This window comes from Ursus americanus, chromosome 12 (genome assembly GCF_024610735.1).
Source record: "Ursus americanus isolate L20-20 chromosome 12, mUrsAme1.1.p, whole genome shotgun sequence".
Taxonomy (NCBI): Eukaryota; Metazoa; Chordata; class Mammalia; order Carnivora; family Ursidae; genus Ursus; species Ursus americanus.
This window is the reverse complement of record NC_142138.1, coordinates 43,690,159-43,711,146: the sequence shown is the minus strand read 5'-3', so window position 1 is coordinate 43,711,146 and position 20,988 is coordinate 43,690,159. Positions and strand designations below refer to the sequence as shown.

Below are 20,988 nucleotides of genomic sequence, written 5' to 3'. Positions count from 1 at the left end.
TAAGGATAGCCTTTATTCCTAGAGCTAAACTCAGAGGTCATCTTAAACAATATAAAACAGATAAAAGTGGAACAACTCTGGTTGAAGGAGTGCCCCTTCCCATGTAGTCTTCCCCTCAGATCCCAATTTCATGCCATGTGTTCCCTAACATACCTACCAAGAACTTTAAGGTCCTATGAGATAAAGTTTGAAAATCAATGATTTAAACAGTGGAGTAGAAGAGCAGTCTGCACTACCTCAAGAGTTCCCATGCCAATGGAAAACTTTTTAAATTCTTTAAGAGTGACTGTGCTGGAATGGGCACTGAATTAAGTATCAAAAACCATGAGATTTATATTCAGTATAGACACTTATTTACCAGGTGACTCCAGGAAGATATTTAACTTAACTGATCTTGTTTTCATCTGCAATATATGAATACACCTGCTCTCTGAAAGACTGATTCTAAAAATTAAAGGGTATAGTAAATGTGGAAGAAGCCCAGAAAATACATGGTGTTATGTTACTATAAGGTATTATTACTGCTGAGGACAGAATCTATTTGGAGAAAGGAAGAAAGAGCTACATAATAGGTATCAGATAATAAAAACTGTCACTAAACCTACAAGGGACTAAGATTTCTTCCAGGAAAAAAATTAGACATGTGCTTTCTGTAAATTACTTACCCCTGCTGTAGAATAAGATCCTGTTATCATACTCTTCTTTTGACTTTTATCTCACTGCACAGAATCATGTGATTTTTAATGAATGTCAAAAGTTGCATTTTGAGTTAAACTACTGTTATCTCTCCATTTAAATTTCTATTGAATTCAGTTCTAATGAGAGTGGATTGACAGTTCTCTAAAATGATGTCTAAAACACCTGAAACACAGTCCCTGGACAAGTTTCCAAAATTATATCAATGTAGACTCTGGCCTCTACTAGCACTATTCTCCTTTCCATATTCAGTGGATATTTTAAATTCATCATGAAGAAAGAGATCTTATCAGTAGAATATATACATCTTTCAGATTGTTTTTCAATAGCGATGATAAAATTTCACTGCTCCGTCTATACGTATATTCCTTTTACCCACAGGATAATAAACTCTTTAGCTTGGCATATAAAATCTTCCATAATCAGAAACTACCTGGTTGCCAAAGGCAGGGGGTAGGAGGGTGGGCGAAAGGTGAAGGTGTTCAAAAGGTACAAATTTCCAGTTGTAAGACAAATAAATCCTAGGGATATAATTTACAGCATGGTAACTGTAGTTAACAATACTATATTGTATATATGAGAGTTGCTAAGACAGTAGATTTTAAAAAGTCTCATCATAAGAAAAATATGTATAACTATGTTATACATAGTTATATCCATAGGGATGGATATTAAGTACATTTACTATGATAATCATTTTGTAATATATATATATAAATCATTATGCTGTATACCTAAAAGGAATACAATGTTAAATATCAATAACATCTCAATTAAAATTTGTTTAAATAAATTTTAAAAAGCAGCTCAGATGGGAAAATAGGGAAACAGGATTACTTAGATGTAAATATTATTTTTTTTAACATCACCAAAGCAATTCATGTAATGTTTTAATGCTGTATTAGTGAGGGACAGGAAAAACAGAAGAAAAACAACCTGCCATATATATGTGTGGAGGAGCAATTAGTTAGAGAGGAAGTTCATTTTAGTAGTAATATCAAGTAAAAAGTGGTGATTACATGCGATTTTACGCCCTCCGTTATTTTCCCATTACTATTTCATTAGTCTTTTTTTTTTTCTTTAAAAAACACCCTGTAATAAGGGTATCCACATGATCCCAGGGATACATAATTGAAATTACTAATGGTGGCAGCTGCTGAAACTACATCCAAAAGACAGGTTGCAAAATACATTGAGATATGTGTATTGAAACTATAGTAGTATAATTAAAACATAACCTTCAAAAGGCCCTAGTATGAAGAAAATCGGGTTGGGTCCTTTTGCATGTGTTTCATTTCTACTAAATGAATAAAATATGAAAAAAAGAACAAAAAGACATTATATATTCTTATAAATAATGTTTCAAAATTCCATTTTTTATAGAGTGAGAAATTACTAAATGATAGGCATTTGAAGATCTGTTCTAGTTAGAGAACCAGATGACTACAACCAAGAATCAAGATCATAGGCCAGGGTGACAAATAAATGGTAAGAATTTATCAAGAAAGAATTTATAGTTTTCTGCGCATCCATTGTCATGGAATTGCCACTATCACAATTCCACACCCAAACCTCTGGCTGAGATGCAGGGCTGAGAGGTTCCCTCAAACTCCCAGGCAATTTTCCTACTGAGGAAGCCCTCCCCCATACTACAGAATCTCACAGGGATCATCTGTAACCAAAAAAGGTTCCTTTTTATCATTTAAGATACTAGTTCATCTCTTAATAACTATCTTGGCAATATAAACTGCCACCATTGTGTAGATTTACCATTGCCTCATGATAGGTCAATGAAAGCCATACCTATCCAAATTATTCTTTAAGAAAAAAAAGGAAGAAAAGAAACTACCTTTTGCAAACTGAGTATTTACAGCCCCGCCCACCCAAATTGCTGTACTAAGGCCTAACCCTCCAATGTGGCTATATTTGGAAATGGGGCTTAAAAGGAATTAAGGTTAAATGAGGTAATAGGGCGGGGCTCTGCCCTAATGCCCTAAAATTAGTGTCCTTGGGGCACGTGGGTGGCTCAGTTGGTTAAGTGTCTGCCTTTGGCTCAGATAATGATCCCAGGGTCCTGGGATAGAGCCCTACATTGGGCTCCTTGCTCAGCTGGGAGCCTGCTTCTCCCTCTCCTCTGCCTGCCGCTCTGCCTGCCTGTGCTCTCTCTCAGTCAAATAAATAAATATTTTTTAAAAATTTAAAAATTAAATTAAATTAAGGTCCTTATAGAAGATACACCACAGAGTTCTCTCTCTCCCTCTCCCTTCTTTTCATCTCCCCATGCCCCCACACACTAAGGAAAGGCCATTAAGCACATAAAAAGAACCAGCTGTCTGCAACCCTAGGTAAGAGCTCTCACAAGACACAAACTTTGCTGGCACTGTGATCTTGCCAAATTGTGAGAACATAAATTTCTGTTGTTTAAACCACCCAGCAGTGGTATTTTGTTACAGCAGTCTGAGAAGACTAACACATTATCTCTATTACTAAATGCTTCGTACTATCTCTCATTTTCAGAAGATGTACTTTGATGAATTACTCAACATGAGAAACATTTCACTGAACACAAGGGGAAAGCAAATTCATAAAAAGTGCTTTGTATGAAGTATTATTTGTAGTCAAGCTGCCTTGTAAAAATTATGCTTACCCTTGAAGAATAATGTACTCTTGGGAGCTTTCAGCCCAACAGCCACTCAGCATTGCAGCAAAATAACTAGATCTGGCACTTAAAATGGCTCTAAAGGGAAGGGGAGGAAAAAAACACAGGTAAACATTTATGTACTATACAAAATATAATTTTTTATGAAACTCTTCATCTTAACTCTTAAAACGTAATAATCTATTTGTCTTGCTTGTATTTACTGGTAGGATTATAATAATAATAAAAATTATAAATCTACATTTATACCTAAATATTTTGTTTTGTTTTTTAGAGAGAGAGAGCACATGCATGTGTATGGTGGGAGGTGGAGGAGAGAAGGAGGAGGAGGAAGAAAGAGAATCTTAAACAGGTTCCATATCAGGGGGGAGCCTGACATGGGGCTTGATCTCACAACCCTGTGACCATGACCTGAGCTGAAATCAAGAGCTGGACACTTAACCAACTGAGCTACCTAGGCACCACAATATACCTAAATATTTTGATTACTTAACTAGAACATTAATTCCAATGTCCTTTTTATCTTTTTTAGTTTTTCCCCCCTCAAAGCTCTTTAACTTTAAAAATGATTGAAACTATTTTCATGAGTAAGAGAGTAATAAATCATTTGCAAGTGGAGAAATAAAGAACAAAAGTTATTTAACATCTTAAGGGAGTATCAATAAGAAAGGCACTAGAACCATAAGGGTCCTGAGTTCAAGCTCAGAACTTACCTAATTGTGCTAAAGAACAGCTATATCTTAGATGTGAGAAATGACAAGAAAGATATTTTCTTTTGAATTTCCGTTCTATCTTCTCACATAAAATGTCCATTTATTATTTAATTCAACAAATACCTATTGACTTCTATTTTGTGCTGGGCACTATACCAAGTGCTAGGAATATAGCAGTAAATGAGATACACAGAACAACATTATATTCTAGTGGAGAATGGTATGGAAGAATGGAGAGGGACAAGGAGAAGAAAAATATACTTCTGGCAATGGCTTGCTAGGCTGTCTCAGACCAAAACTCCTAAAAATAGCCAGGAAAAAGAGGGAGACAAATATAGATATAGACATACACATAAATACATAGATATAGATTCTTTTTAAGAAAGCAAGAATGATTTGAAGGCATCAGGTACCATCATGGTAGATTTTGAGACAAATTATAAGAGAGAAGACAAAAGAGCTGACCCAAGTGTTTTAGGTTAACTTTTTCCACTGAGGCAATTGCCAATATCTCTGATGAACGTAGATGCAAAAATCCTTAACAAAATTATTAGCAAACCAGATCCAACAATACATTTAAAAAAATCATTCACCATGATCAAGTGGGATTTATTACTGAGACGCAAATGCAAGGGCAGTTCAGTAACTGCAAATCAATCAAAGCAGTACATCACATCAACACAAGAAATGGTAAAAACCATATAATCATTTCAATAGATGCCAAAAAAGCATTTGACAAAGTACAACATCCATTCATGATAAAAACCCTAAGAGAGTAGGTTTAGAGAGAATATAACTCAACATAAGGGTCATATATAAAAAACACACAGCCACCATCATACTCAAAGGTGAAAAACTGAGAGCTTCCCCCTAAGGTCGGGAACAAGACAAGGATGTTCAGTCTCATGACTTTTATTCAACATAACACTGGAAGTCTTAGCCACAGCAATCAGACAAGAAAAAGAAATAAGAGACATCCATATTAATGAGGAATAAATAAAACTGTCTCTATTTGCAGATGACATACTGTACATAGCAAACCCTAAAGCCTCCACCAAAAACCTACTAGAACTGATAAATGAATTCAGTAAGGTTACAGAACATATAATCAATATACAGAAATCCACTGCATTTCTATACACTACTAATAAAGTACCAGAAAGAGAAATAAGAAAACAATCCCATTTATAATTGTAGAAAAAATAATAAGATACCTAAGAATAAACCTAGCCAAAGAGGTGAAAGACCTGTACTCTGAAAACTGTAAGACACTGATAAGAGAAAATGAAGACAACACAAACAAATGGAAAGATTCTCCATGCTAATGGATTGGAAGGACAAATATTGTTAAAATGTCTATACTACCCAAAGCAATCTACAGATTTAATGCAATCCCTATCAAAATACCAACAGCATTTTTCACTAAATTCGAACAAATAATCTTAAATGTGTATGGAATCACAAAAGATCCCAAATAGACAAAGCAATTCTGAAGAAGAACAAAACTGGAGGTATCACAATCCCAGATTTCAAGATATACTATAAAGCTGTAGTAATCAAAACAGTATGGTACTGGCAAAAATAGACACAGAGATCAATGGAACAGAATAGAGAACCTAGAAATAAACCCATGATTAATCTGGACAGGGATTAATTCTCAACAAGGGAGGCAAGAATATGCAATGGGAAAAAGTCTTTCAACAAATGGTGTTGGGGAAATGGGAGAACTACAAGCAAAAGAATGAAACTGGACCACTTTCTCACACATATACAAAAATAAACTCAAAATGGATTAAGGACTTAAATGTGAGACCTGAAACCATAAAAATCCTAGAAGAGAGCACAGGCAGTTAATTACTCTGACATCAGACATAGCCACATTTTTCTAGATATGTCTCACGAGGCAAGAGAAACAAAAGCAAAAATAAATTACTGGGACTACATCAAGATAAAAAACTTGTACACAACAAAGGAAACAACAAAACTAAAAGACAACCTTGGAATGGGAGAAGATATTTGCAAATGACATATCCAACAAACAGTTTCCAAAATATACAAAGAACTTATACAATTCACCAAAAAAGCAAACAATCTAAGTTAAAAATGAACAGAAGACAAAAGCAGACATTTCTACAAAGAAGACATATAGATGGCCACAGATACATGAAAAGATGCTCAACAGCACTCATCAGCAGGGAAATACAAATCAAACCACAATGAGATATCACCTCATGCCTGTCAGAATGGCTAAAATAAAAAACATGAAAAACAACAAATGTCAGTGAGGATATGCAGAAAAAGAATTTCATGCACTGTTGGTGGGAATACACGCTGGTACAGCCACTGTGGAAAACAGTATGGAGGTTGCTCAAAAAGTTAAAAATAGAACTACCCTACAATCCAGCAGTTACTCTAGTAGGTATTTATCCAGGAATACAGAAATACTAATTCAAAGGGATACATGAACCCCAATATTTACAGCAGTGTTATCAAAATAGCCAAATTATGGAAGCAGCCCAAGTTTTCATTGATAGATGAAAGAATAAAGAAGAGGTGTATATATTACATAATATATAAAAAAGGAATGACATCTTACCATTTGCCAGCAACATGGATGGAGCTAGACAGTATAATGCTAAGTGAAATAAGACAGTTGGAGAAAGACAAATACTGTATAATTCCAATCATATGTGGAATTTAAGAAACAAAACAAAGGAAAAAAAAGACAGAAACCAAAAAGCAGACTTTTAACTATAGGGAACAAACAGATGGCCACCAGAGGGGAGGAGGGGAGGAGGATGGGTGAAGTAGGTGAGGGGGATTAAGAGTACACTTACCATGATGAGCAGTGAGTAACAGAATTGTTGAATCACTATATTGTACACCTGAAACTAATATAACACTGTATGATAACCACAGTGGAAATAAAATTTAAAAATTTTTAAAAATTAAAAAAAACTCATCAAATTGAACATTTAACTGTCTGCATTTGATTATATGTGACTCCTAAACATAATAAACTTAACTGTAAAAAAAAAAAAGAATAAAAATAAAACTTAATAAGGAAAAGTACAGGCCAAGATGACTTCCCCAGTAAAGGCAAATAAATATTTAAGGAAGATAGAAAATCAATCTTACTCAAATAAATTTTTATTAAAAATAAAATAAAAATAAAATCAGAAGAAAAAAAAAAAAGGAAAAAATACTTTCCAACTCATTTTATGAAGTCAACATAATCTTGAGACCTAAACCTAACAAGGACACTACAGAAAAAGGAAAATTATGGGTCAACTTCTCTCAGAAATATAGATGTAAATATATTCAACAAAATATTAGCAAACTGAATCCAGCAATAAATACAGTGAATAAAATATCATAATCGAGTTGAGATTATTATAGGAATGCAAGATTGCTTTAACATTTCAAAATCAAGCAATATAATTTAGCACATTAACAAAATAAAGAAGAAAAATTATGATCATTAAAACAGATGCAGAAAAGCATTTGACAAAATTCAATACCAATTTATGATTTTAAAAATTTAGGCAATTCCAATCAAAACTTCAGAAAGCTACTTTGTAGATACTGACGATGTGATTCTAAAATTTATATGGAGGGGCGCCTGGGTGGCTCAGTCAGTTAAGAATCTGCCTTCGGCTCAGGTCATGATCCCAGAGTCCTGGGATTGAGCCCCCTGTGGGGCTCCCTGCCCAGTGGAGAGCCTCCTTCTGCCCCTCCCCCCCAATCTCTCGCTCATCCTCACTCTATCGCAAATACATAAAATCTTTTTTTTTTTTTTTAAAGATTTTACTTATTCATTCGACAGAGAGAGAGACAGCCAGCGAGAGAGGGAACACAAGCAGGGGGAGTGGGAGGGGAAGAAGCAGGCCCCCAGCAGAAGAGCCCCACCCGGAGCCCAATCCCAGAACGCCAGGATCACGCCCTGACCCGAAAGCAGACGCCCAACGACTGAGCCACCCAGGCGCCCCACAAATACATAAAATCTTTTTAAAAAATAAAATAAATAAAAAGTTATGTGGAAAGGCAAAGAACCAAAAATAGCCAATACAAAACTGGAAAAGAAGAACAAAGTTGGAGGATTCCGACTACCCGATTTCAAGAGAAATTATATAGTTACAGTACTCAAGGCAGCATGTATTGCTGAAGGAAGAGACATACAGATCAGAGGCCAGAAATAGATCTACACTAAAATAGTTAACTGAGTTTTGACAGAAGCTCCATGGCAATTCAACGGAGAAAGGATAGGCTTTTTAACAAATGTTTTGGAATAATCGGACATCCACATGCAAAAAAGTAAACCTAGATACAAACCTTTAACTTACATAAAAGTTAATTCAAAATTGATCAGAGGTCTAAATATAAAATACAAAATCCTAAACTTCCAGAAGAAACCATAGGACCTTGGGTTTGGTGATGAATTTGATACAATATTGAAGTACAATCTACAAAAGAAAAAACTGATAAGCTGGATTCTATTAAAAACTTCAGCGCGGCAACTACAGTCAGTAATATTTTATTGTATATTTGAAAGCTGCCAAAAAAGTAAATCTTAAAAGTTCTCATCACAAGGGGAAAGTTTTTTTTGTAACTTTGTATGGTGATGGATGGTAACTAGACTTAGTGTGGTGATCACTATGTCTACAAATATTGAATGATAATGTTGAACACCTGAAACAAATATAACATGTCAATTTTAACTCAACAAAAAAATTAAAAACTTATGCTCTGTAGGAGACACTGTTAAGAGAATGAAAAGACAAGGCTCAGGGAGGAAGTATTTGCAAATCACATTTCAGATAAAGGACTTCTGCCCAAAATATAAAAGAACTCTTAAAACTCAACATTTGACAACGAACAACCCACTTTTAAAATGAGCAAAAGATACGAACAAAAAAACTCCCAATGATATACAGATGGCAAATAATCATGTGAAAAGATCCTCAAGATCCTCTGTCATTAGGGAAAAAGTAAAATGAGGGCACCTGCCTAGCTTGGTCAGTAGAGCATGTGACTCTTGATCTCAGGGTTGTGAGTTCAAGCCCCATGTTGGGCATGGAACCTATCTAAAATTTTTAAAAAGTTAAAAAAAAAAAAAAGTAAAAGGAGATACCAGAACAGAGAATGACTGAAATCCAAAAAACTGACAATATCAATTACTGATGAAGATGAGGACCAAAAGGAACTCTCACTCATTGCTAGTAGAAATACAAGTGGGGGGCACCTGAGTGGCTCAATCGGTTGAGTGACTGACTCTTGATTTTGGCTCAGGTCATGACCTCAGGGTCTTGAGATCAAGCCCCACACCAGGCCCCCCCTGGGTATGGAGCCTAAGATTCTCTCTCTCTTCCTCTGTCCCTCCCTGACCCCCTGCTCATGGGTATGCTTTCTCTCTCTCTCTCTCTCAGAAAGAAAGAAAGAAAGAAAGAGAAAAAAAGAAAGAGAGAGAGAGAAAGAAAGAAAGAAAGAAAGAAAGAAAGAAAGAAAGAAAGAAAGAAATGCAAGGGGTACAGCCCCTTTGAAAGAGAGTTTGGCAGTTTCTTGCCAAGCTGAACATAATCTTACCATATGATCTGACAATCCTACTCCTGGGTATTTTACCAGCTGATCTGAAAATTATGTCCATACAAAAACTTGCACACAAACGTTTACAACAACTTTATTCATTATCACCACGTCTAAGGCAACCATAATGTCCCTCAATAGGTGAATCAATAAACTGTGGTTCATTCTTTACAACAGAATATTACTCAGTGATAAAAAAGGAATTAGCTCTCAAGCCACACAAAAACATGGATGAATCTTAAATGCATATTGCTAAGCATAAGAAACCAGTCTCATAAGGCTACATACTGTTTGATTGTATTCTATGGCATTCTGGAAAAGTTAAAACTGTGAAGACAGTTTAAAAAATTTTTAGAAATTTGGAGAGGGCATCAATCACAGGGAAGTTTTAGTTGAAACTATTCTGTATGATACTGTAATGGTAGATGTAGAACAATATGCATTTATAAAAACCCATAAAACTTTACAGCACAAGTGAAATTTAATGTACATAAATTAAAACAAAAACACTTTGGAGGAGGTCAGGGAACTCTAGGATGAAATGTAGACTGTGACAAAAGAATCTAACTGCATACAAATACATGAAATAACCTTACTGAAGGGAGTGGAAAAGAAAGGTCCTGGCCTAAATAACTTTGGAAATGAGTATAGACTACAAGAATAAAGACTAAGGAACACTGTACTCCAGTTGGTGAAGTTACTTCCCACGAAGTAGGGATTAACAATTCTGAAACCATTATACATGAATACTAGAATTGAAGAATTAAGTACTAGATATTGGATGATGAAAGCCAAGTTTGTCACTGCTACAGAAGATTACAGACAAGTAAGGGGATAGACTAGGAAAATCTATGTGGTGACAGATTAGTGTTGGAGACATCAATATGAATTTATATTTAGCTTAATATAAAGATGGATTCAGGGGGCACCTGGGTGGCTCAGTTGGTTAAGTGTCTGCCTCCATCTCAGGTCATGATCCTGGAGTCCTGGGATCGAGCCCCACATTGGGGTCCCTGATCAGTGGGGACCCTGTTTCTCCCTCTCCCTCTGTTCCCCCTTCTTGTGTGTTCATGCTCTCTGTCAAATAAATAAATAAAATCTTAAAAAAAAGATGGATTCATATAGAAATATTTATAGCTATGTGCACATATGCAGGTTAGTATACATACATATATTTCTTTGCTCTGTCAGCTGAGAAGACCTAAAAGAAACAGCAACAAGCACACCTAGTATCCAGATATTAGTTTCTAATAACATCAGAATAAAAGAACCAGGGTTCATTAGAGAAATGGTTGATTCTAGGACAGATGAGCTTAGAGCATTTTTAGTGTCAAAAAGTAAGGAAATACTACACACACACGCGCGCGCACACACACACAAAATGATGTGGGGGAGGGGGTGTCAAAGGGACATAAGAACAAAGCTCCTGTAGTTAAAGCCGGAACAATTTCAGCAACAAAATAAATAAGCCAAAGTACAAAAAAAGCCAACTTACAAACCGAAGTACAAAATATAAATCAAAATATAAATCAAAGTACAAAATAAATATTAATCCATATTGATATACAGAAATGATTGAATAAATAAGTGGGGAGAAAGAGGGAAATTTCTTGTGCAAAAGAATTCCAAATAATTTAGATAGATACTATTCCCTCAAGAAGGTGACCATAACTCCCATCCCTTAAGTGTGGGCTGTATACAGTCACTTCTTTCCAGAGAGTACAGTGTGCAAATGGGAGATGGGTTGGAAGTAACTTTGGGGATGGTGATGAGAATAACTTTACAGTGTAAAAATCAAACAAAAACTCCCTCAACCAGGTGATCAAGGTTAACATAAACAATGATAAGTCATGATGATTACATGTACCCATGAAATGATGTAATAAGAATGACACTTTATGCTTTTGAACTTCCTCACCAAAACCTATAACCTATTTAATGATGAAAAAAATCAGATAAACTCCAATTGAGGAACATCTCTACAAAATACTTGCCCAGAGCTCAAACTGTCAAGGTCATCAAAAACAAGTAAAGTCTATGAAACTGTTAGAGCCAAGAGAAGCCTAAGGAGACATGACCACTAAATGTAATGTGGCATCCTGGAAGGGACCCCAGGGGAATAAAGGACAGTAGGCAAAAACTAAAGAATTCTGAATAAACTATGGACTTTAGTTAATAATAATGTCTCAATGTTGGTTCATTAATTGTAACAAATGTACTATTCTAAATGTATATGTAAGATGTTGATAATATGGGAACTGAGTGTGGCAGCATATGGGAATTCTCTACTCCTCCCAGTTTTTCTGTAAATTTAAAATTGTTCTAAGAAGTAAAGTATATTAAGAAAAAAATTAGGGATTCTGCTTCTACTTTTGAAAGATAACTTTTCTATATTAACAAGTAGAAAAGTGAATAAAAAAATAAAATATGACACTGGAAAAAAAAAAAAAAGGTAGTACAGGACTGATCCTTAAGAGAAGGAAAACCAATGAGATAAGCCCTACAGTCATGATGCTTCTTTCTTCCTAGAAGCAGTTTCTAGATCATGGCATACAGAGGACAAACACAAGAACAGCCTGGTTGTCCTACTGAGTTGAGAAGACTAATATAGCAGCTTCAGGAGGATGAGTCAGCTGGAATTTATGGGGGCACAGTACTGTGGAAGAGGGAGTTATGAGAAAAAGAGCTCCAGAAATTAGAGGAATTAGCTTTTGTCTGAACATAATCTGAACATATATAGCATAAAGCTCCATGATGTCAGGCAAAGAATAAAGGCCAGGAAGCTGGCCGATATTCAAGTTCCTTCCAGCCAGAATTGAATAACTTGGAGCACTAAGGAAAGCTCCCAAGAGGGTCACATCCGAGTAGAAAAGCTATATTAACATTTAGAGCAAAGGAAACTCTAGATCCACCTTACAAAATTTAAAAACAAGTCTCAGAAAGATAAAGATGATACATAATAACTAAATTACCTGCTAAAACAGACTTCAGCACTTTTTAAAGACAGACAATAAAATTTAAACACTCAACAATATAATGTCCAGTATATAATTTAAAAAATTCTAGTATGTAAAAAAGTAACATCTGTTGACTATAACCAGGAGAAAAATCAGTCAATAGAAGCAGACCTAGAAATGAAGAGATGATGGGATTAGCAGACAAAGCTTTTTTTTTTTTTTTTTAAGATAAAGAAAGCGAATAAGTGTGCATGAGTGAAGAGGGGGAAAGGGAGAGAGAGAATCCACACCCAGCATGGAGCCTGACAAGGGGCTTGATCTTACAACCCTGAGATCATGACCTGAGCTAAAACCAAGAGTCAGATGCTTAACTGACTGAGCCACCCAGATGTCCCCAGATAAAGCATTTTAAAAAGCTATCATAGATATGCTCAAGGATTTTCTTAATAAGTAACATAATGAAGAGAAAAAAAGAATTAAGAAAAAACGGAGAAATTTTAGTGCAAAAATATACAATATCTGAATGAAGAAATTCATGCATGAACTTAAAAGATTCTGAGAAACAAACTGAGGGCTTCAGAGGGGAGGTGGGTGGAGGAATGGGATAGACTGGTGATGGGTAGTAAGGAGGGCACATATTGCATGGTGCACTGGGTGTTATACGCAACTAATGAATCATCGAACCTTGCATCAGAAACCAGGGATGTACTGTACGGTGACTAACATAATGTAATAAAAAAACATTAAAAAAAAGATTAGATACTGATAAAGGAAAGATTAATGTACCTGTGCACATAGCAATATAAATTATCCAAATAAAATGTAGGGAGAGAAAAGAAAATTAAAAGAAAAAAAAGCTTACGTGAGCTATGGAACTAACATATATATAATTGGAGTCCCATGTATAAAGGAGAGAAAGAAGGGGATTGCAAGACAATCTGAAAAAAAAAAAAGATTGTTGTAAATTTTCCAAATTTCACAGAAACCACAAACCCAAAGATCCAAGAAGCTCAATAAATTGTAAGCAGGAAAAACACAAAGAAAAGCACATGGTACATCATAATGAAATTGCTGAAAACTAATTACAGGGGAAAAACGCTTTTAAAGCAGCCAGGGAAAAAAGGCACATGACATATTGATAAGCAAAACTAGGCATGATCACAGACTTCTTGTCAGAGACAATGCAAGCCAGGTAACAATAAAATTACATCTGTAAAGCACTGGAAGAAATAAAAAATTGCCAATTTAGAATTCTAAATCCAGCAAAAATATCTTTCGAAAATGAAGTCAAAATGAAGAACTTTTCTAGACAAAAGATGAGAAAAGTAATTAGCAAGATGACCTGTATTACAAGAAATTTAAACAAAGTTCTTCAAACCTAAGGAAAACTTTAATAGAAACCTGCTCTTAATAAAAGATTGAAAGTGCAAGAAATGGTAATATGTGGGTAAATTTAAATTTCCTCATTAAAAAAAAAATTACATAGGGGCAGCTGGCTCAGCCAGTTAAGCGTTGGTTCTTGATTTTGGCTCAAGTCATGATCTCAGGGTCGTGAGACCGAGCCCTGCGTCAGCTCCAGGCTCAGCGTGGAGTCTGCTTGAGTTTTTCTCCTTCTCCCTCTGCCCCTCCCCCCATTTGCATTCTCTCTCTCTCTAAAATAAATGAATAAATAAAATCTTTTAAATAAGTAAACAAATAAAATTACCTAAAATTGTTTTAAAAAATAATTACTATTATGGCAGGGTTTAGAATATATATAAAAGTGAAATGTATGACAGCAATAGCACAAAGGATAGGAAGGGGAAAACGTCCTAATGTTATGCATGAGGATGTGTAATATTAACTGAACAAAAATGATAAGTTAACAATACATATTATAAATACTAGAGCAACAACTAATAAAGACAATACACACACAATATGGCTAATATGTCAACAGTGGAAATAAAGTGTAATTTTAAAAAATTTTAATTCAATTAATATATTAGAAAGGAAGAAAAAGAGGAAAAAGACAACAAAAAAAAAATGAAAACAAATAGTAAATGGTAGACTCAAACCCCAACATAACAACATTACAGTAAATGGTGTAAATTATCCAATTAAAAGGAGATTATGAGACCAGATAATGAAAGTAAGACATACACTGCCTACAAAAAAATTTAAGCCATTTTAAATATAAAGACATAGAGAGTTTAAAAGTAAAAGGATGGGAAAAGTTACATCATATAAACAAACACTAACCATAAGAAATCTAGAGTGGGATGCTAACTAGAATTTTTGTAGCGATCATTTTGCAATATATACAAATACTGAATCAGTATGTTATACACCTGAAACTAATATAATGTCAACTACACCTCAGTTAAAAAAATAGAGCTTCAAAATACATACAGCAAAAAAGAACAAAACTGAAGGGAGAAACAGAAAAATCATAATTATACTTAGAAGCATTCTTTTCAGTAACCAACAGAAGTAGACAAAAAGTCAGTTAAGGATATGGAAGGCGTGAACAACACTATCAACCTATTTGACATCTATAAGAACCCTCCACCCCAGTGCAGCAGAAGACACATTCTTTTCAAGTACATGTGGAACATTCACGAAGATCCATATGTACTTGAAAACAAATCTCAATCTCAGCATAACACATAGTATCTGGCATATATAATCAGTGCTTATTAAATCATTCTTAATGAAGAATACTATTAGAATTTTATTCTTCTATCTACTTACTTTCTCTTATTATGCCTAATGATAAAGATATACAGGCATACATAGGAGGTATAAATGGTTCAGTTACAGACCACCACAATAAAAGCAAATATTGTAATTTAAAAAAATCAAACGATTTTTTGGTTTCCTAGTGCATATAAAAGTTATGTTTACATGATACTGTAGTCTGTTAAGTATACATTATGACACTTAATAGTGTATATTTATTATATATAATATATATAAAATACATAATGCTATTAGGTCTAAAAAATATATACACCTTAATTTAAAAATACTTTAATCCTAAAAAAATGTTATCATCTGAGCTTTCAGTGAGTTGTAATTTTTTTGCTGGTGGAGGGTCCTGCCTTGATGTTAATGGCTGCTGAATGGTCAGGGTGGTGGTTTCTGAAGGTTACTTTGGTTGTGGAAATTTCTTAAAATAAGACAATGAAGTCTGTTACACCAATTGATATTTGTACCCTTTCCAATGAATCACCAATGTTCTTAACAGCACCTAGAATGGTGAACCCTTTCCAGAGGCTTTCAATGGACTTTACCCACCCATCAGAGAATCACTATCTACAGCAACTACAGCCTTACATAATGTATTTCTTACATAATAAGATTTGAAAGTTAAAATGATTCCTTGATCACAGTGGATCACCTGCTAAGACATACTTCAACACTCTTTTTAAAGACAGACAACAAAATTCAAACACTCTACAACATAACATCCAGCATGTAATAAAAAACTCTAGTATGTAAAGAAGTAGCAAATGTTAACTATAACCAGGAGAAAAATCAGTCAATAGAAGCAGACCCACTAAAGAAAGAGATGATGGAATTAGGAGACAAAGCATTTTTTTTTTTTTGAAGAGAAAGAGAGCAAGTAAGTGCTCATGAGTGGGGAGGGACAGAGGGAGAGAGAGGCATGTTGTGTTAGCAGGCATGAAAACAACATTAAGCTGGTTGTACATCTCCATCAGAGCTCCTGGGTGATCAGATGCATTATAAATGAGTAGCAATATTTTAAAAGAAACCTTTTTTTCTGAGCACAGGTCTCAACAATAGTCTGTCCTTTGAAGCTTTGAAGCTAAGGCATTGACTTCTCCTCTCTAGCCAAGAAGTCCTAGATTGCACTGCATCTTTTTTTTAGTCTCAAATTTTTATTTAAGTTCCAAATAGTTAACATATAGTGAAATATTAGTTTCAGTAGAATTTAGGGATTCATTACTTACATATAAAACCCAGTGCTCATCACAAGTGCCCTCCTTAAAACCCATCACCCATTTAACCCATCCTCTACCCACCTCCCCCCCTAGTAATCCTCAGTTTGTTCTCTATAATTAAAAAGAGCCTGTTTTCTGGTTTGTCTTTCTTTCTTCCCCCATGTTCACCTGTTTCGCTTCTTAAATTCCACATATGCGTGAAATCATATGGTATTTGTCTTTCTCTGACTTATTTCACTTAGCACAATACTCTAGCTCCATCCATGTCTTTGAAAGTGGCAGGCTTTCATTCTTTTTGATGGCTGAGTAATATTCCATTGTGTATATATACACCACATCTTCTTTATCCATTCATCAGTCAATGGACATTTGGGCTCTTTCCATAATTTGGCTATTATTGATAATAAACATTGCTTCCATAAACATTGGAGTGCATGTGTCCCTTCGAATCTGTATTTTTGTATCCTTTGGGTAAATAACTAGTAGTGTAATTGCTGGACCTTAGAGTAGTGCTATTTTTAACTTTTTGAGGAAACTCTATACTGTCTTCCAGAGTAGCTGGACCAGTTGGCATTTTGACCAACAGTGTAAGAGGGTTCCCATTTCTCTGCATCTTCACCAACATCTGTTGTTTCCTGTACTGTTAATTATAGTGATTCTGACAGGTATGAGGTGATATCTCATCGTGGTTTTGATTTGTATTTCCCTGATGATGAGTGATGTTGAATATCTTTTTATGTGTCTGTTAGCCATCTGTATGTCTTTGGAAAAATGCCAATTCAGCTTCCATCCATTTCTTAACTGGATTATTTGTTTTTTGGGAGTTGAATTTAATAAGTTCCTTATAGATTTTGGATACTAACCCTTTATCAGATATGTCATTTGCAAATATGACTGCATCTTCTTCCAAGAGAATAAAACCTGTGCAAACCTGTGGTTTAGTGTAGCCACCTTCATGAATTACCTTAGCTAGATCTTCTGCATAACTTGCTGCAGCTTCTACATTGGCACTTGGTGCTTCATCTTGCCCTTTTATGTTATGAAGGCAATTTCTTTCCTTCAACCTCATGAACCAACCTCTGCTAGCTTCAAAATTTTCTTCTGCAGCTTCCTCACCTCTTTTAGTCTTCACAGTATTGAAGAAAGGTAGGGCCTTGCTCTGAATTAGGCTTTGGCTTAAGGGAATGTGATGGCTGGTGTGAGCTTCCATCCAGACCACTGAAACTTTCTCCATATCAAAAATAAGGCTGCCTCGCTTAACATTTGTTTGTTCACTGGAGTACCACTTCTAATTTCCTTCAAGAACTTTTCCTTGGCGTTCATGACTTGGCTAAGTGTTTGGTACAAGAGGCCTAGCTTTCAGCCTGTCTTGGTTTTCAGCATGCCTTCCTCACTAAGCTGCATTATTTCTAGCTTTTTATTTAAAGTGAGAGATGTGCAACTCTTCCCTTCACTTGAATAGAGTCCATTGTAGGGTTATTAACTGGCCTAATTTCGATACTGTCGTATCTCAGGGAATAGGGAGGCCTGAGGAGAGGGAGAAAGACGAAGGAATGGCTGATTGGGAGAAAAGTCAGAACAAACATAACACATATCAATTAAGTTTGTCATGTTATATGGGTGCAGTTCTTGGCACCCCAGGACAATTACAATAATAACGTCAAAGATCACTGATGACGGATCACCACAACAAATATAGTAATGAAAAAATTTTGAAATATAGCAAAAATTATCAAAATGTGACACAGAGACATGAAGTCAGCAAATGGTTGGGAAAGGAGCACTGACAGACTTGTTTGCTGAAGGGTTGCCACGAATCCTTAATTTGTGAAAAACAAAAACAACAACAACCATACTATCTACAAAGCACGATAAAGCCAAATGCAATAGGAGGTGTGCCTGTATAAATATATAGCATGTCATGACTTATATGTATGGCAGTCTCTGATCTTTGACTGCATAACTGACCAATGGCTCTAGTAGAGCACTCTGCATTCAGTACCACATGGGTCCCAAGGCCACGTTCTTACAGGCTGTTCCCTGCCAGTGACTGAGCATATGAGGGACACTAGGCAGGTCTATTTCAGAGAGACAGGGCTTTTTTCCGATTGGTGACTTTGGCCTGGGAACTTTCTAACAGTCTGCTGATTTTCATCAGAACTGCACTGCAGCCTAAGACGCTACTACCCAAGCTTCCTTCTTTCCCCTTCTCCTTCCATCATGGTCAGATCGACACTGCAGTTTGATAGCTCTTCCAGTCACCTCTGGATTCCGTTCCATGTTCTCTCACATGCATTTACCCTAATAAATTTCTTGCAAATCTAACCCCCATCCTCATGTCTGCTTCTCTGAAGATTTGCACTAACACAGCATGCTATTTTCATTTAAGTAAGATTAAAAGCATCTGAGACTTAAACAATTGCTCTGACTTTGGGACAGAAACTTAGAAAACATTCCTACTTAATTAGGATAAAAGCCTCAGTTTAAAAAATAATGCTGTGGGGGCAACTGGGTGGCTCAGTCAGTTAAGCATCTGACTCTTGATCTCAGCTCAGGTCTTGATCTCAGGGTCATGAGTTCAAGCCCCACGTTGGGCTCTACATTGGGCGTGGAGCCTACATTTTTCAAAAAGTACGGTAAATGGCATGGCATACTAAAAATCTTTGCCAGATTTTTCATTTTCCAATATGCCAAAAACCATTTTCTCCTTTTGATTAAATTTAATTTCAACTGACAAGGCTGCTTCTGGCTCTGTCAAGATGCCCTAATTTCCCCCTAGCTCTTGCTTTAGTACATTGCTTGCTATTCAATACTTCCTGATGTTAGCTGAACTAGATTCACTACTCCAGGCAGAATAATGGCCTGCATTATTCAGAGAAGCTCTAAAGAAGGAACTTTTTACTAGGACTGTTTTTTTGAGTTTTTTTTTTAAGTGCTCTTGCTCCAAGAATACTTTTTAAACTTTTAGTTCTATATAACGAACTAAAGGTTAAACCCAGGGTAGTGAGTCCAAACTTTTTAAGAGTTGTCACTATTACCCACAGCACTTCTTTGCAAACATCTTAGAGAACATAAACTTTAAAAAAGCAAAGAGCTTTTTCTTAAGACATCCATTTTGACATCCACTGATTATAGTTTTCATAAGATTACCCTTTCCTAAGTTAAAAAATTATTTGTAAAGTATAATGGATGCCCTATTTAAAACTGATAGTTTTCGGTTAATCAAAAAAATTTGAGAGAATTTAAAAAATTATTTGTATGTATCATAATCATTTTATAATAACTTAAAAATAAATATGGAAAAGTACAGCATAGGAAATAGAGTAATACTGTAATAACGTGTATGGGGACCGTGGTAACTCACTTATTGTGGTGAGCATTGCATAATGTATAAGTTGTTGAATCCTGTTACGCACATGAAATTAATATAATACTGTGTGGCAACTATACTTCAGTAAAAAAAAAATCATTTTACTGACCATTAAAACAACTTCAGAAATTCCAAATTATATAGGTGGAAGTATGCTAAAAAAAACTTCAATATTCTTTATGGGGAGAATACCACCATTATCCACTTGATAATGACCCTAACCTCTTGCAGGAAATTAGCAGTCTCAAAAAAACTATCTACCCCTAAAACTGAACAATCCTTTCTCTTTTGAAATTCTCCAAACCGTCTGCTTGCCCACTTGCAGCCAACCAATCACTGACAAATGCACCTGAAGACAAGTTAGAATGTCTCTCCCACTTCCAAAAACCAAATCTTAATAAAACACCTGCCAATTGTTAAAAAAAACACATATGCGTTCATTCACAAATCTTACACTGTAAGGTGAATCTCTTTTTTAATGTGAGTTCACTGACTAGAGCCTCTTATTTCTCACAAAAGCTATATGTATATATACCTATAATTTCTAATTCAAATTTCTCTAAAATGAAGCATGAAATCTAAAACTTTTGTAAAGCAACTGAAGTATAGCATCATTTTAGATTTTTTAACTTCTCCTCTAACTTTTCAATTGTTCATCTATACTAAATTCAATAGCAATTTTTAAAGTGTCTCTTCTTTATTAATCTTCCCATTCACTTTAATTTCCACTGGAATAACTTTTTTAAAATAATTTTTTAAAAGAGTTACTTACTTATTTTAGAGAGAGAGAGAGCATGAGCGGGAGAGGGAGAGAAAATCTCAAGCAGACTCCATGCTGAGTGCAAAGCCTGACTCAGGCTTGATCCCATGACACTGAGATCATGACCCAAGCCAAAACGAAGAATCAGACACTTAACTAACTGTGCTACCCAGGTGCTCCACAGTGACTCTTTCATACTTCCTGTATCATTGGTTTATTTGATATTTCATTAAGTTATGCTGCAAAAATAAGAAGTTAAATTGCATTAAATAGCTTGGGAACAACCCTAATGACTCTTGGAAG

General features: G+C 35.3%; 1 protein-coding gene across 6 annotated transcripts in view; it reads right to left on the bottom strand.

Annotated features, from left to right (window-relative positions):
* The window catches only part of BTBD8 (BTB domain containing 8), a 93,443-nt gene that overhangs the window by 42,059 nt on the left and 30,396 nt on the right, over window positions 1-20,988 (bottom strand). For 5 of the 6 annotated variants that reach the window (XM_045801796.2, XM_045801794.2, XM_045801795.2 and 2 more), the window contains one exon: window positions 3,344-3,433. In XM_045801796.2, coding sequence (XP_045657752.2) covers window positions 3,344-3,396 — 53 coding nt within the window. In that variant the 5' untranslated portion in view covers window positions 3,397-3,433. Of the gene's footprint in view, window positions 1-3,343; window positions 3,434-13,470; window positions 13,547-20,988 lie in introns of those variants that run through there. The other variant, XM_087866103.1, reaches the window with a different exon arrangement.